The 17271-nt window shown below is 35.8% G+C and overlaps 1 protein-coding gene across 1 annotated transcript in view; it reads right to left on the bottom strand.

The window, feature by feature from the left end:
- The window catches only part of LOC121333652 (atrial natriuretic peptide receptor 2-like), a 35369-nt gene extending 20935 nt beyond the window's left edge, over positions 1-14434 (bottom strand). The window contains exons 1-9 of the mRNA XM_041400193.1: positions 14381-14434; positions 13337-13433; positions 10387-10519; positions 9202-9222; positions 7845-7968; positions 5773-5877; positions 5087-5189; positions 3383-3528; positions 701-773 (exon numbers count right to left, since the gene is read on the bottom strand). Of these exons, the coding sequence (XP_041256127.1) occupies positions 701-773; positions 3383-3528; positions 5087-5189; positions 5773-5877; positions 7845-7968; positions 9202-9222; positions 10387-10519; positions 13337-13433; positions 14381-14434 (856 nt within the window). The remainder of the gene's footprint in view (positions 1-700; positions 774-3382; positions 3529-5086; positions 5190-5772; positions 5878-7844; positions 7969-9201; positions 9223-10386; positions 10520-13336; positions 13434-14380) is intronic.
- Positions 14435-17271: the final 2837 nt, after the last annotated feature.

The raw sequence follows: 17271 nt of genomic DNA, 5'->3' as shown, positions 1-17271 counted from the left end.
GAGAGTGTGTGTAATCAGCACAGCAGACTTCTACAGATTTACCCTTTCTGAGGATCTAGGTATTGTTTTCCTTCTGAATGCTGAACAAAGGAAAAGCAAAGTAAATAATCTATATGTATATTAAGTACAGCACAATAAAACATATAATAATGCCTGAATTTATTCTTAACTTGTTTAATTAGAACTAATTAAATAGTATTTTTTTACCAGAAGACAAAATAGAAAAGAACCTCTGGCCAAAATTAATTACTTTTTGTAGCAAGTCTGCCACAGACAGCATACACTGAGAGAAATTAAGATAGTACTATACACCTCAATATATTTGTGCAATTCCAGGACAACTTAGTGAGATCAATTATACAGAAAGGTATACCCACTGAAGAAACTGTAATTTGTTTTGTCCAACTCCAGAGCTTACCTGTTTATTATGGGGTAGGCTTGTCTTTTTTTATTTATGTTGATTAACAAATCAACATAAATAAGAAGGAAACTATTTAACATAACTTTGTCATCTAAATGTTTGATAAACAAAAATATAAGTGAGCAGCTCACAGAGATTACAGGGATGAAATATTGCATATGTCTTTCAAAAACAGCTTCACTTTTTGCAAGACCCTTAAAATATGAACAACATAATTGAGATTATTTCTAAAAATTAATAAGTAAACTGATCACAGTATCAAAATTACAACTCACTAACCTTGTTTGATGCAGGTGAAGTCTATAATCCAGCTTTCATCCCAAAGCATCTTTTGCTTCTGATATTGAAACCACTACAAGAGTAAAAAAAAAAAAATCACTCCTAGTGTAGCCTGCCTCTCTTTGAAGGAATTGACTCAGAGATTGTTTTTATAAAATATAAAAATTTAAAAGTATACAAACTAAATCTGAAGTGTAAGCATTCAGCATATGTCTTACAGTAACATTAGAACCAAAAGTATTAATAACAGGCTTAAAAGAAAACAGCATTGAATAAATATATTAAAAACTGCACAGGCTATATTCCAGAATTAATTACATGTAATATTTTGCATTGTCTACTAACTCTCCATTATTTGCAATATTTATGTATTTATATTTCAGCCTGGACATCAGATGAGGGGTTTACATCATCTCATCTCATGGAAGTGCCCTATTTATGGAAGTACGTGACAAGAACACACTTCATCCCAATCCCAAGGTAAGGAGCAATGTATCTTATATCTTGGAAGAAAATTAGCCCATGCCTACTGATTAGGCCATATTATGTCAAATACTCTGTCATAAAGAATATTAGGTAGGGATTCTGTGGCTACTTTGTAAATAAGGCATTGAGCTAATAGCTGATTTTCGGTAGAGCTGACATACAAAGCTAACATTTACAAAGTGTACATACATGCTTTCAAATGAGCAACAGATTAAATTATGCAGTTGTTATGACTGCAGCCAATGCCAAAATGTCAAATCAAAGCAGCATTTTATCATCATTATACCATTTTCTATAGTGCAAAATTTAATATTAGGACAGATGCATTCATTGAAACAGGCAATAAAAGCCCAGATAACGAACAAGGAAGAGGTTGTGGAGACTGTGTTGACATACTGGTTGAAATTGCGACAAATATAGAGCTCACCGAATCAAAATGAAGTCATCCCATTTATTTCAAAAGGCTTCTGAGGAAACAAACCTACATTTTATCTTGCAAAGGTGTGAGTATACAAAGACATACTAGCAAGAAGTGAATACTAGGCTTGCTTCCTTTGACACTGATATCAAAGGAATCCTTTCTGCTACTCACAGCATTAAAGAAGGCATTAGTTTCCCAGATAGCTCCTTTTACATTATATCAATTCCTGAATTAGATAAAATAATCTTTCTGATCTTATGACAGTAAAACAAATAAAACTTAAAAACCCCATGATGCTGCTATTGAAGAAGTTAGCAGGAATATGTCTACAGAAATGAAAGAAGGAAAAAAACTCCAAACATACAGAAAAAACAGCAGAAATAATAGACTTTGCTACAAGAGCTTTAAATAAAAAAGAAATATGCAAGGCCAAGAATCACCATTGGTCTTTCTAAAAAGCCAGTCATCTAAAACTGTCTGAACTTCTCATCTGTCCAGCTGTATATTTCTATCAGATCATGTGGTTTTACGGGACACTTGGCATAAACTCATTATCACAACTTCCTTGTGGATTATGAATGCTCAAATAGCTTTCAACAGTGTTTCTGTTCCTAACTCAGAAAGTCACACAGTGACAAACAAACAAACGTGATTCAGGCCTCCTTTAGAACCTCAATTTGTGGGCCATCAGCTTTCTCCTACTCATTCCCTATCTGTGCAGCTGCCTACCTCAGATGCTCACTGCAACTGCAGTATAAGCTGGACAGAGAAGGAATCCCAGAGGAAACAGGAGCCTATAGTTTTACAGGATATAGTTTTACATATATAGGCCAAGGGCTAAATAAATTGCCCGTTACGAAGATAGTCAATACAATGAGTCTACAGCTGCCATATTCACCTGATAAACTTCTGCAATGAAACTCAAAAATGTATTTTTTTGAAGATGCAGACAGATAAGGAATGTAGATACTCTTTCCCAGAAGAATTCTTAAGTAATAAGCCATAATATCATTCTCTCCTTATACACACATTTTCATTCAAAGACTCCCAAAACTACTTCTCCAATTTTGATACACTCCTATCTCCTCATTCCCTTTTTGTTTTTCCTTCAGGAGTCTGCTACAGTAATTGATAATTATTATGCAAAATTAATCACTTTGAAAGGAACCAAGCTGATTGTTACACTAAGAAAACAAACCTATTTAAAAAATCAAGCAACCAAAACATAAAAAAACCAAATTATCCTCTCCCCATGATTCTTTTGAGAATATCGCAACTTGAATGTTTTGCTTTTAAAGTTCTATTTGGACTCTGAGATTTAACGGCCTCTTGTGGAGCTAGTCCCTTAATGAATTTACCTAATTTGTTTTTGAAATCTTTTATAATTCTGGCTTCTATAAGGTTTGAAGCTGTTAATTTCGTAACAGAGTACTATTGTGAGTGAAAAGTACTCTTACTTTGTTGGCATCACCTACTCCCCATGTTGTGGAAATTTTTTTTCCTTTACCATAATTTACCATGGGTAAATTCATCTATCCATCCCCCCATTACATTCCACCTCAGTCTTCTCTCTTTCAGGACGAAATTTCCCAGTACAATGTGACTTCCCTCATAAGGAAACTTTAAAAGTCGTTTCCCTTCTTTCTACTTTTTTCCATAACACACAGATGCAGGAGGCAGAAGAAAATCTCTCCCTCTACTTAGAGAGAGCTCCGCTCTGTCTAATAAATTCATTGAAGAGAAAGGAAAGAAAGGAGTAGAGAAGAGGTACTTACCACGACTGTCAAAGTGAAGCCAGTGCAGACTAAACATATTGGTAAGGCAATTGCTATCCTAACATCAACAGAAAGAGGGCATTCCCCACAGTCTGCTGGACAGATAGAGCAGCCTTCTTCTTCCTCACAAAAGCCATCTCCACAGACTATTTAGAAATAAAAACATTTTGAGGCAGTTTCATCCATCCACAATATTGTATTCAGATTTAAACATGTGGTTCTTGACCTGGGAAACCTCAGAGTCCCAGAAAGAATAAATTTTGAAGAATTCAGAGATACCATCCCAGCAGCTTAAAGAACAATCTGAATTTCTGAAGTAGTACAGGTTCTCTTTCATCAGGTTAAATGTTAATTACATCTGAGCCTTTAACATATCTTGTGTATAAATCACTTTGTCATCATTGTGTTTCTCATTAGCCACATTTTTTTCTCTGAAACTCAAAGCTCTTCAAGGCCAGCATTTTCTTTTGCATTCTTTGTATTTAATCCAGCACTAGTGATTCCAGGAAGCCAAGGACCATTCCACAGCAGCAGCAAAAGACACTGGGGACTGCAGAAAGAAATCTTCAACCCACACTTCAAGTATTTCCTTTACTTTACTCCAGGGTCTTATACAAATTATCAGCAATATTAGATGTAATTTAAAACAAAAGTTTTAAATAACAAAAGTCCTTCTCCCATGTCTTGAATGGTCTTTCAATTTTACCTCTAAGATTAAACTAATATCATGCAGTACTTCAGGTTTGAGAGGTGAGCTGAAGGCATTATTCTGTCATTATGTAATTTTTTTTTAAATTAAAAAAAAACACTAAAAAAAAAAAAATCTACTGCTCAGTAATAATTCTGTTTCAGCCTCACTAATTCCAGTATAATACCAAGATAATAACAGAAGTCACTTTCTGTCTCAGGGGTAGAGCTGCATTTTTTAAAATTTCTTCTCTGATATATTGTAAGTTTCCTGGAAAATTCAGCTGCAGTTGTTTTGAAATGAGTAGAAAATGCTATAGATAAATACTTCTATTCACACTGGAGTTGCTTTGTGGTTTTTTTCTTTTTTTTCTGTAGCACCGTGAAATATATTCTCACACTTCCAAAAGAGTAGCTAACAAGAGTATTGTGATGACACTTTTGTTTTAGCCAATAACTTTCTTCAGGTTGTGTGTTTATTAAACAAGTCCACTTTTAAAATTTGACATCACTAAGAGAATTGCTACAGTCATTTCTGCTTCCCTCCATACAGGTATACTAAAGAGAATGGAAGACTGATGCCCTTGGGAACAATATTTAATGTGAACAACGGAACCAATATGGATTTCTACATTTCCAATACATTTGAGACTAGTCTGCTCCCCTTCAGGGGAAAAGTGTCTGGATTCTCAGAACACTAGCTGGAGGAATATTCTCACATTCTCATGAACTGCAGACAAGCCTTGTAGTACCTGAAGCCATTGGTGATGGTATTTGACTACTTATTCGACAAGAGTGGCTTTCTACTGTTCTAGATTAATACAACTGTTAGAAGCCCAAACACTTTTTCAGACTTCACTGTTATGTGAAGAAGAATTTCAGGAAGACGTTTGTGTATTTTCAAAGAAAGGCTGGGGTAGGAACAACTTTTGCTCTTGGTAACTATGCATGAATGATAATAGCATTGAGATTTGCAGTCAATAAGAAATTAGCTCACATTTTCATTTTATATCATACCTCTTGCAGGAAGGACTGTGGTTTTTGCTTCCAGAGCAGCTTGGATTCTCCCAACTCTGATGTGTGCGATGAGAGATGTCACACCCACATGAACTAAAACAACCTGTGAAACAAGTGAACAAACCTGCAAGCCTCAAAACTTTGCTTGCATACAGTAGGCATTTACAACAAGAACTGACTGACTGTGGTAACCTTCAGAAGAATTAGTCAATTTCTTTCAAAATCAGGAGAGACAGCGCTTGTGAGAAAGACTGGTCTGATTCCCTTCCTGGTGTGTCTTCTTCTCACCATGTAGGGGTATCTGCCATGTAAGCTTTCCTGTTATTTCTTTCAGGTAGAAGCTCCCTTATGGTCATATGAATCTGCATCACAGTCCAGTCAGTAGTGAAATGTATTCCTAGTGTGGACCTGTAACGGACATATGATGCTATTCATTTTCCTGCCAACCCCACTTCCTCCACTAACTACCTAAGGTGTAAAGATACCTTACTTGACTTCCAAGTCAAGTCAGTTGGGAATTGATAGTACTCAATTTTCAACTGATAATTGATATATATAATATAGATAATAACACATACATATAAATGAAAGAGGGAACATGTTAATGAACTGCATTAAAATACTAGTAAGTAAGCTCCAAAAAGAGCAAATCAGGTAAAATCCTATATGCAACAAATATACTTTACTTTGGCAGTCCAGTTCCTTTGGCTCATTTTGCCAGCAGTAGACAAAGTGTGAGTAAATATCCGACCATCATCTGGGATCCATGGACCACATATTCCTCCTTTAGCCTTTAGGAGACATATTGGTTATGTCAGTATACCATAACTCAATGAAAGTCCTAGCTCCTCCTCTCTTACTTTCTCAAAATTACTTATGTTCTCTAACAGCAAATAAAGTTCTATTTTATAACCAAAACTATCAACATGCCAAAACAAAAGCAACACTGTTCTATGACAAAATAACAGAGAAGCAATTGTTCCTATATTCAGTTAAGATCTCACATATACTGTTATTTCTTAAAATGTGAGCCTCAGTAGTGTACTCATAGAATGAGTGTTCTTATGAAGCTGGTTCACTTCCTTGGATTTCCTGTGCTAGAACCAGAACTAGAATTTTATTCCACTTTTAATATTTTTCTCAAGAGGTTTTACTGAAGTGTTGCTTTTGATACAGCAGCTTTTTTTCTTTTTTCTTTAATGAGGAAGGAAGGCACTGCTTCAGGGCCTGTTTGCAGAATATTTCTCAATAAAGCTATTAAGATTTAAACCTCCTACAACTGCAAACATGGAGGATTAATTTTGGCTGTCCAAACTTCTTGTAGTTTTTTGCTTACTTGAAAGGATTAAGCCTGTCTCCTAATTCCAGATAATTCTTCCGACATTTCTTTTGAAGGACTGTAAGTAATAGACCAAGTCAAAAGAAATGGAGTACATTAACAAAAATAAAACGTTTTAGAATACATGACACTGAAAAAATAAAGCAATGAAAACCCAAACGCCTCTCAAACAATGGAGAAAACTGACTTTGAAGTGTATGTTCAATCTTATGCAGTGATAATCAACTCTGTAACAGTCAGAGTTCCTTTAAGCAGAAACCCTAACATTTAGAGTACTATGAAGAAACCAGATGATGCATGCTGGTGAACATGCTTTTGCCATTTCCACACCACAATTTCAAGCAGAACTAATTGTGAAACTAGAAATAATAGAGAGGTTACCTAAGCAGTGGGATATTGAAGTTTTTTACTATGGTTCTAGACAAAAATTTTGATGTGATGATTCCAGCAGGGATTCTTCTTTTAAACCAAAGTCCTGGTGCCAGCTAAGGTTTTCAGTGAATCATTAATAAAACAAGTCCTCAAGAAAGACTGCCAAGAAGCAAACTAGAGCTGTGGTGGAGTCATAAGACCTTCACACATAAGGGTATATGAAACAGCTGCAAGTTGTGTAGGCTAGGCTTCCTATTACACCACCTTTGATCACAAAGAATGTGTCACATTTCCAGAAGGGAGATTAACTAGAAAAACTAGGCAGCTGCATGAAAATTCTTATGCAGGGTAAGCCTTACCTCACAGATTAAAAAAAAAAAAAAAAAAAAAAGGTGCTCCAAACTGTATTTTTAGATCAGAAATTTAAGTAGCTATTCAAAGAGGGAAGAGGGACAGGCCAAGACGACAGGCTAAGAATGGATCTTGGCTTCACTGCATGAACAAATTTTGTTCTATTGTATTTAGATTTTTTTTTTTTTTGCTCTGATACAATGAAGAAAAATCATTCTATCTCAGGACACAGGTAAATAGGCTTCAGTTCTACAAGTCACAGCCGGTACTACTCATCCCCCCAACTCCAGTAATCTAAGCAAATTATTCACACTCACTCTAAAAAAGAGAGTCTGGAATACATCCAACTGAAAATTTGCCTTGCCTGTTTTAGATTGCAGAGATCTGTCTTTCTTTCTCTCTTGGCTGCATAGCAGTACAAGTCAGGTAAACTCAGACAGACGAAACTGGTCCCACTAATGGGAAATTCTGAATACACCCTTGCAGCCTCAGCATCCAGTGCAAAAAAATTTCTAAAACTGACAGATATTGCCACAGTGGTTTTGGTGAACCATAATTTGTGAATATATAGCAAACTATATAAATTTGGTCTAATTGTAATCACAGAAGTACTTCACAAACTTGAACCTGCTTATCACAATGATATCTCAGCCAGTAGCAAGAACAGAGCACATGATGCTGCACCATCCCACTAACCATGAAGGCCAAAGGACAGGAATGTATATTGGCATAGTAGACACAGCAGTTGTCCCCATTTGCATCTTTCCATCTGGCAGGACAGTCATGATCCTCACAGAATTCCTTTGCAGCAGTAGCATTGCTAACCAAGCAGGAGAAAGAGAAAAACATTTACATCCATTCCTCATTCACAAAAATTGCAAAAAACACGACAGCTTGCTCTTTATCCTACACAGAGAAATTAGCAGCAAAAACATATTAAATAAACACTGTTGAACCATTTCTTTATTTTTGTCTTCTAGTTGAAATGCTCCTGGAGCACTAGAGATTGTTGTCAACTGGACCTCTGCCAACTGCCATGCAGGGACCTGCATGATGCAAGCATGCTGCAAGCACGGACCAACCTCCACTACTCTTTCCAACCTGACTTCATGACCAGGTGGGATTACTTGGCACTTCTTCATCTAGAAGCACAGACAATGACACTATTATTCTACTTCCACTCTCAGATATATGTGTCCTTGGGTACTCACAGTCTCAAAGTTTTCAATCAGAAACTTTCATCTATGCATGAAATACATAGAGACCGTTTAGCTCCAGTCTTCACTCCACAATCTAAATTGCCAAGGAAAATAAGTATAATGGACTTACACATCAGATACAATTTCCCAAACTTCAAATTTAGAGTAGATTTTCTGAACAGACTGTTCTGCAAAACAACTTTGGAAAACTTATTCCTGAAAGATGAATGTATTCACCTTGAAATGTGTGATGCAACACTGTTTCCTCAGTTACACTTTCAGTGGTTATCACTCTAATAAATCTAGCTGTAAGACAAAATTGTTTTCTGCAAACAAGATTTTACTCACATACAGCCAGAATCAATTGCAGTTCAGCTGAAATGTTATGCACTTTTATTTGATATTTATAAAACAATTTCAGAACACAGGATTTATTTTTTGGCTTGTTCTTAATGAAAGAATTAGCCAATAATGAGTAGATCTAAAACAGTAGGCTTTGCTTATTATGAGAAGACTGTGTTTATTATAACAAATAAACAAAATGACAAAGCATTAGGTTAACATTGATTGTATTCATGGCCAGATTTACAAGAGCATAGACATATTTGAAATATGAGATAAGCAAATATGTCAATCTCCAAAACATCCAAACAGATAAAATACTAAAATTTATTAGCCTTTGAGTCCATACTGGAAGTTAAGAAAAATAATTCATTAATTTGGTGTCGAATTCCATCATCTACTTTTCTTTAGTGCTCTTTTTCAATATTTATCCAGTATTCTGTACTTTTTATTCAATAACTTCATCATGGCTTTATCCAATCACACTGATGCCCATATACTGACTTGCCAACCTCAGGTATATTTGGGTCAGCCTTTATTGTCAATGGTATTGTCAACGGTAACCTTCATTGTCAACTAGACTTAGACAAAATGAGATGCAAATTTCATCCCTTTGAAAACTGAAGCATAGATTTATCTCTCTTTTTATAAAATATTTGCCATCTGTCTCTGTGTTCAAGGTGCGTACAAGGTGCGTACAGACTTTTCCAAGTTCCTTACTGATTTGAGGGAGTGGATCTCCCAGGGAAGACTAGAAAAATCAGATTCATGTCAAGCAGTCAAAAACCATGCTTCATGGTTAAGTTCTCAGAACTATTAGCAGCCACACATTTCAGAAAATGTGGTAAACAAATTTTAAGTGGTTTTTAAACATAGCATATACATGACCGAAATAATAAAAAAATCATCTTTTTCAAACAGATTATGGATCATCTTTCAATATGAAATAAAATAACACAGGATAACAGCTCTTACAAATTGAACTTTGCAATGTGAAGACTCAGGCAGAGAAAAATGTTCTGTAAACATCTCTTACACAATAGCACAGAAAGTGGGGTCCCACCCTCTGTCTCAGGTGTTCCTATATGGAATAGAGAATTGCAACTTACAGACAAAAGCATGAAATCAGAGTGTACTGCCCCTGGGTTTATAGATCCAGAACTGTAGATCTGGAGCTGCACCCCTACATATTCTTTAACTACTGATGTCCACAGTCATTAAGACAGTATGTGAGCTGACATATAAGTTTTAGGAGTGATTTTAATCCCACAGAAATCAAGCACGGTTGACCACTGAATTAAATGGATTCAGGGCTGGACTAGCTCTTTTTCATATCCATGTTGTGCACTTGATCATACTTGTGACTGGAATGAGTATAAGATACAGAGAGCCTGTGACTCATGAATAAACTTCAGCTATAAATTCAATGTGTTGAGAAGGCAAGAAGTGATGTCCACATTTGCACTGTGACAGTAGTGATGTGACCCGTCTCTGACCTAGCAGGAAAACATGCCATGATGGCTAGTCTGAGAGCAAAGGGAAAAACAGCAGGGCAAACAGAGCTATGAGAGATCTCAAAAGATGGAAGGAAATGATGAAGAACTCTAGAGTGTCTGTTCCAATTATATCACTGAATATGTACACACAAAATCCTCATATACTTATGACCATGATAGCATTTTTATAAGAAGTAATACCTGTGGGAAAGTACTCCATTTTGCACAGCATATTGATAAAAACTGTCTGAAGCAAAGAAGGCATAGGTCACATTGAAGGATTCCCCACTCACCGCCTTTTCTGGAGGCCTTTGCACCCATGTCATCTCCAGCCCTAGAAACAGTGCAATCATGGGTCAGAATATTTGCTATATGTTTTTACTTATTAGATACATACAAATGTAAAACTTTCTATGTATTGATTTTTATCTATTCATAGGTTCATAGAGCGGTTTGGGTTAAAGATCATCTAATCCGTCCTCCCCTGCCATGGGGCTGGGACACCTTCTAGTAGACCAGGTGGCTCAAAGCCCTATCAAACCTGGCCTTCAACATTTTCAGAGATGGGGCATCCTCAGCTTCTCTGGGCAGCCTGTTCCAGTGCTTTACAACCCTCTGAGTAACCCTTTCAGTATTCTCCAATTATTTTCTGAGCAAGAGTCATGCAAGTATTTTAGTGGCTGTATTGGTAAATACAAGCACAAATTAATTGAAGAGTTCTGACACTCAGACCAAGCAGTTGGAGAAATGCAACAAAAAATCTGCTCATCTTGTGTAAACCAGCTTTGCTTCCAGTATATAGCATTGCTGTTTGTTCTGGTATATTTGGTCTCCTCTTTTAATCAGGCAATATTGCCCTTAATTCTCAGCTGCTTTCACTGAGACACACCTTATTATGGAACAGAACAGACAACTCTACTACACACAAAATTCAGTCAAAACCCTTAAATTAATGAAACATAAATTATATATACTAATGATTATATATTTAAGAATGCATTATCATGTGATGGAGCCATATGGCATCTAGAACAGAGGACAGTGGAAGGAGACATCACTTATTTTCCATTTTCACAGTTTTATCTGGGAAAGATGATTTACCCCCATAATGTCTCTTGTCCTCCAAGCCTGAGAATGAAGTAAGATAAAAGTTTGGAGAAGTCTTAAATCCATAAGCTTAACACCATTTAAATCTTCCCAGTGCACTCACCTACCTTTTTGTCTATTGTTGGATGAAGGTTGTAATTTGCACCCCATCAAATTACTTACATAATGAAACTATGTAACTCAGTTTGCCAGGAAATATTGAATTCCTTCTGCAGAGGACTGGTAAACCTGCCTTACAAGACATCTCATTTTTTTGTTCTTCTTGAGCGGTTATGACCTCTTTTGTTTCTCATACTTGTTTTAACAAGTATGTTCTTTGCTTGCACTGTACTGAAACCGCTATTTTCCCCCTAATTTACTATCAGATTTGACTAGGCAATTTGTAAAATAATCTCAATTTCCCCTGATAATCTCCCTTGAAAAGTAAAAACTCATTTTAATTGTTAACATTACATGAAAAAGTATAATACAAAGATTTTTTAAAAAAGGCAGTGTGATTTCTACTAAAAGGTAAGAGAGTTGAGCTTCAAAGAGTATATGAGAATGAAGACAAAAGGTCAACACAAATTTCAGTTAAATTATTTTCTACTTCCTTATAAAGGTTTCACAAAGGTAAACCAAACTCGTCTTTCAATGACAGTTACTCCCACATATAAAAGCTTTGAAAATCTTTTGTTAATTCCACAGCAGTAAGGCTACAGTATATGTGTTTTGTTTTGCTCCTAGCAATGCCCAGAAAATGGCAAAGAAAACCTACAAAGAAAAGCAGGATAGAGCTAGAAGTTCATTCTAAAACTGATTGTAATGGGTATACATTAATTAAGCAACCTCTCATGTTAGCTTTCCTTGTACTTAGTAAAAATAGCTTTAAACAAGGCATCTGTAGTGATAAATAGCTATTTCAATGTTAAACCAATAGTAAATTCATACAGGGATAAAAGCCTTAGTTGAAATTATCTAGAAAGTCTCTGAACTTCATTGTTCCAAGAGAATTAATTGAAGAATGTTTAACTGTAACATTGAGCTAAGAGTGTGACACAGCAGTGTATCTCCTGGAGTGTTTTATTAGAACCACCTTCTGAGGTGCTCTTGTTTTTTTCCTAAAAACCCTATTGAATGCTTGTCTCCAGTCCTACCTTTAACAACATAAACAAACCATTCCTTTACATCAGTCATTTATTTGTTACAGAGTCACAAGATCATAGAAGAGTTGAATTTGGAAGGCACCCACAGAAATCATTCAGTCCAAGCCTGTGTTGCTCAAGGCAGGGTCATCTCAAGGATGTTTCTCTAGCATTTATCTAGTTAGGTTTTAAAAATCTCCAAGAATGGAGAAGCCACAACTTTTCTGAGAAACATGCCCTACTGCTTTATAACCCCGAAAGTACAAGAAACTTTTCTTGTACTTAAATTCAGTTTTACACATAACAGTTGCTCCTTAATTAGTTTTTCATCTCAATAAATTACCAATATAAATTGTTGTTGTTGTTGTTGCTATCTCATCATGTAAATTCATTTTGGAAACTGGCAGGAGTAAGTGGTTAAAGTCTCAGGGTTTTTTTAGGTACTCATGGAAGAGTCCTGTGCAAGGTGGAAAAGCACGATGCAGAATCAGTGATTTTGCTTACTGGCTCACTGATTAAGCACAATACATTTTTGAAATGACACTGCAAAGTTTCATCAATTAGATTTGCTACAATACTGTGCTGCCTCCATGCTTTGTTTGGATTAAGTTCCATTTGATTTTCTAATGAGAAAGAAAATGTTTTCAGTTTCTCTCTGGGCAAATAGATACAGCTGCTGTTATTACTTTTCTGTTGGAACAAAGGTATACTGGACAAAGTATACCTTTGTTCCAACAGAACAAAGTACCTTTAATTGTTTTGTTTCACTTGTTTCTCAGGAAGAGAGGCTGTCACTGATTTAGACGCTTTTCACCACGGATAACATCCATCATGAGTAAGCTATTATTATGAATACTTCAATCTTGGGGTTTCAGCCATTCCCCAAGAAAGACACCTAGTCTTCTTTATGACTCACTCACCTCCGCAGTCCAGCATGTTATACTCATCTGGCTTTTCCAGGGGCCAACAGTCATAGTCTTTGTTATCTAAATCATGCCACCCCTCCACTAATACCACCTGCCAGAAAAAAAGAAAAAAAAAAAAAAAAAGAGTCAAAAAAAGACAGGATGAGAAAAGGGAAAGGATGGATTCCATTTCCTAAGTTTATAATCCTTCTTCAGAAATCAAACAAAATGCACAAACACAGGCTGCCATATTTTGACCTCACTAACTTCTGGAGGGAAAAAGGAAAAAAAAATCCATACAAACACAACCAGTAAGTTATTTTGATTTGTCCAGAAAGTGGCATGAAACAGTTAGGGACTTAACTAATATTTCTCTCCCCACATGGTTCTAGGACCATATGCAGAGAGACAGTTTATTTAAAGAAGGTTTTTTTTGTTTGCTCAGTTTTTTTAAATGTTTCATACCTAGAATCTTTGAAGGAGTAATTTTTTGTTATACTTTTAATAACAAGAAAAATTTTAGTCATATAAATATTAATATACACAATGACACATAAAATAGGAATTGCATAAGCCTATTATAGGTAGAACACAGCATCACAATAGCACACATTGAATTGTAACAGTAATAACACTAAATATGTCTATATAATACACTATAACAGATTATATTAGTCAGGTATTAAAAAATACACTTTAGGGTGTATATTAACAGATCAAAATACTCGATGATACTGCACTCTAAGCTTATTCTATTTCTAGTAAAAGATAATAGCTTCTACTCATGCAATCTGCTATTGTTTTTCTATATATTATTAAAGCATAATCATCTACTGTGTTGTGCAATTGCTTATCACAACACAATGTGAATAGAACAAGATAGAATGGTACAATTTATTTTTCCAATATATCTTCCACTACTCTTGTTTTCCACAATACTAAAATAAAAATCAATGACTAGTATAAATAGCTGTTTCACTGTAATAAGCCATATACGGTTCTTTCTGAACCCACTGATCAGAGGAATAAGTTCTGGTAAGCAGATCTAGATAGGCCTACCAAAAAATTGAGGAGGCTTCGGAGCTCTACATCTGGTGATTTGACAGCTCCCATGCTCCCTAATGTGCACCCAGCTCACCAAGTGTCAGGGCTGCTTCTGATGTTGCTGTTGCTTCTGAATTATATACCCTTGCCTAAGAAAGGGGTTGCTAGGCAAGCTGATCCTGGCAACTCCAGCTGCTGCAGCTGTTCTGCCTCTTCCTTCCCTCTTCTGCCACTTCACAGTGCAGGGTGGAAATACCCCTCTGAAACCCTTCAAAAAGTCCCCACTTGTTTTAGGGGCAGTCCCACCTCCTGGGAGGTGGGACTTGTGCCCCAGACTGCTTAAAACTAGAAAACCAACTGGGGGGATTTTCTTGCAGTGCTTTGTCAAACATGAGCAGCATCCAACCCTCAGACAGATGAATTGATGTTGTGGACATAAACAGAGAGACATGGCTGAGCCCAAAGAAGAAGCATATAGACACCAAGGCAAGCAAAGGCTACCAGTATAAGATGAACAGAAAGGCTGACTAGCTTCCTGAGCTTCCTTCCAACACGAATTGTATGAGACTCTGTGACTTCAATTTCTCAGTCCCTGAACTTCTATCTAAGTGTTCTGCTACATACACAGGTGCTATGTAGCTATGCTGGTACAGTAAAGACATAGATGTGTCCATTAATATCTTTGTTCGCTGAAGCCCTGCCAATACAAATCTTCTGTTGTGATTCAGCTCTCCAGAGTATTTCTCTATGTTGCCTCTTGAATTCTGTCCCTCAGCACAATCTAATATTAAGAATCTTAGTTAAACTGCTTGAAGTTCACTATTTCTTGCATCAAAATGGCAGGAAAAAGACTGCAATATGTGCCCAGATAATCTTGAAAGAGCTGTAGATGAATTAAAAAATCTGTTTGGCTTCCCTCATTAAAGAGCTATTTATATAAACTATATGTTTTAGGTTGAAATTTTATGTTTGGTGTGAGATGTTAAACCTCATGTGTGTTTTGTCTTCCTGTGCTATGATAGATTTCACTATGTGGAAGTCTTGTAGAGATTTTTTTTTTTTTTTTGGTCCATTTATCTACTTAAAACAGCCCACTTATATTAACATCTTGGAGAGGTTTTATTGGCCCTGTGTTTTAGAATGTCTTTGCTTAATAAGGAATTTGCTGGCAGGGAAGCTAATGATTACAACTTGTTAGATACTATGGAAGCCAAAAAATTGCCAGACTGATCCTATTTTCTTTAATTGGACTGACAAATATTCAGATGACATTGATTATCATTATTCTCAAGGACTGTAAATATCATACATTACATTTACAACTACTTGTCTGCCACCTCACTCAGAATTCCTGGAGAATGGCCATATGTACTTGGGAATCTGGGATTAAAGATGGACAGACAGGAGTGACTGTCAATTGTCTGATTTAACAATCTATTCCAGCTATTTTATCTGATTTAACAATGGATGCCAGCTACCTGAGATGCACATTACCACCTCTGATTGAAACGGAAAAGCACTGGAAATTTTAAAAAGAAAACCAGTGCAATATAAATATACAAACCTTTGTAAAAAGGATTGATAGCTCAGTGAGCAACATATTATTCAGCTCTCTCCACAACTCTCTAGATGTAAAAGAAATCAGAAATACATTTTAATAAAGTGAAGTACTCATCAATAATTGCTTTACATTTGCCCCTTTTACTGTTTGTAAGTTATATGCAGTTACATAATTTAATATCCTACCATTCTATCATACCACAGATGAGTTTATTATCACAGCCACACCCATTCTAGCATACATTAAGTGAAATCTATGTACTGCTGCTTGACTTGCTTAGTGCAACAATACCGAGTTTTTGGCTTCTTCTCTTCAAAGGATCTCTTAATCTAAAAAAAAAACCCAAAAAAACCCAAAACAGGTAATTTCTACTGATTGAAATAAAATTATCAAATGACTTTATGTTTACAAATGTATTTCTATTATGTTGACTGTACTCAGACAGTCTCTTAAGCAACATTATTTCCATTTCAGTAATTAGCACAACAATAACTTCTGCTATAAAAGCAAGAGGCAAAATAAAGATATTTTAAAAATTTATGACCAAGAGAACTTTAGATATTGCTGAAAAAATGCATTCTTGTTAATGTTTCAATAATCATATAACTTACATACAATTTTTTTAATAGTTGTAGCAAATAATAACAACGGATATAATATTGCTGAACAAAAGTTGCCACCTATGTTCTTTCAAGTATTTTAGGAATAAATATTTTAGGATAGCAATTTACAGCGGTAAGTCAAAACAAAAATTAGTGTGATGAAAGACTCAGATATCCTTGAAAATATTTATTCTGACATTCAAATTTTCTGGATGGTTCTTATCTTGGAAGCAAGACAAGGATATTGAGTTACAAAATCAAAACAAAAAGCCCAAACAAACATCAACAACAACAAAATCCCAAAAAAAAGCCATAACAAAAGAACCATCAAAACCCAAAACCCAAAAAATCCCCTCCTAAAACTGCAAACAATCCAATCAAAAAAGCAAACAAACAATCAAAAATACCCAAACCCAAAAACCCTAAAACAATCAAACAGAAAACCCAAACCAAAAATTCAAGAGCCACTATCAGGGTTTATTTGACATTTAAAAATTACGGCATTCCAAAGACACCATTTATCATATTCATGAGGGCTGTGCTGCGATTTGTGAAATCAGTAGCTAAAGCTTTACTCCTTAGCATGTAAAACTCCACTTATGCAGAGTATGTTCATCCTGCGCATGGGTTGGCATCCCGCTCAGTGCTGCACCGCTCCAGGTTCCTAGCATCTACAGTGATGTAAGACTGTCCATGCTATTCTCATCTTACAGTGAAAGCTCCAAAAGCATTTTAAACGACAC

Source organism: Onychostruthus taczanowskii, unplaced genomic scaffold (genome assembly GCF_017590055.1).
Source record: "Onychostruthus taczanowskii isolate IOZ18803 unplaced genomic scaffold, ASM1759005v1 scaffold174, whole genome shotgun sequence".
Lineage (NCBI taxonomy): Eukaryota > Metazoa > Chordata > Aves > Passeriformes > Passeridae > Onychostruthus > Onychostruthus taczanowskii.
This window is presented reverse-complemented; position numbering and strand designations above follow the sequence as displayed.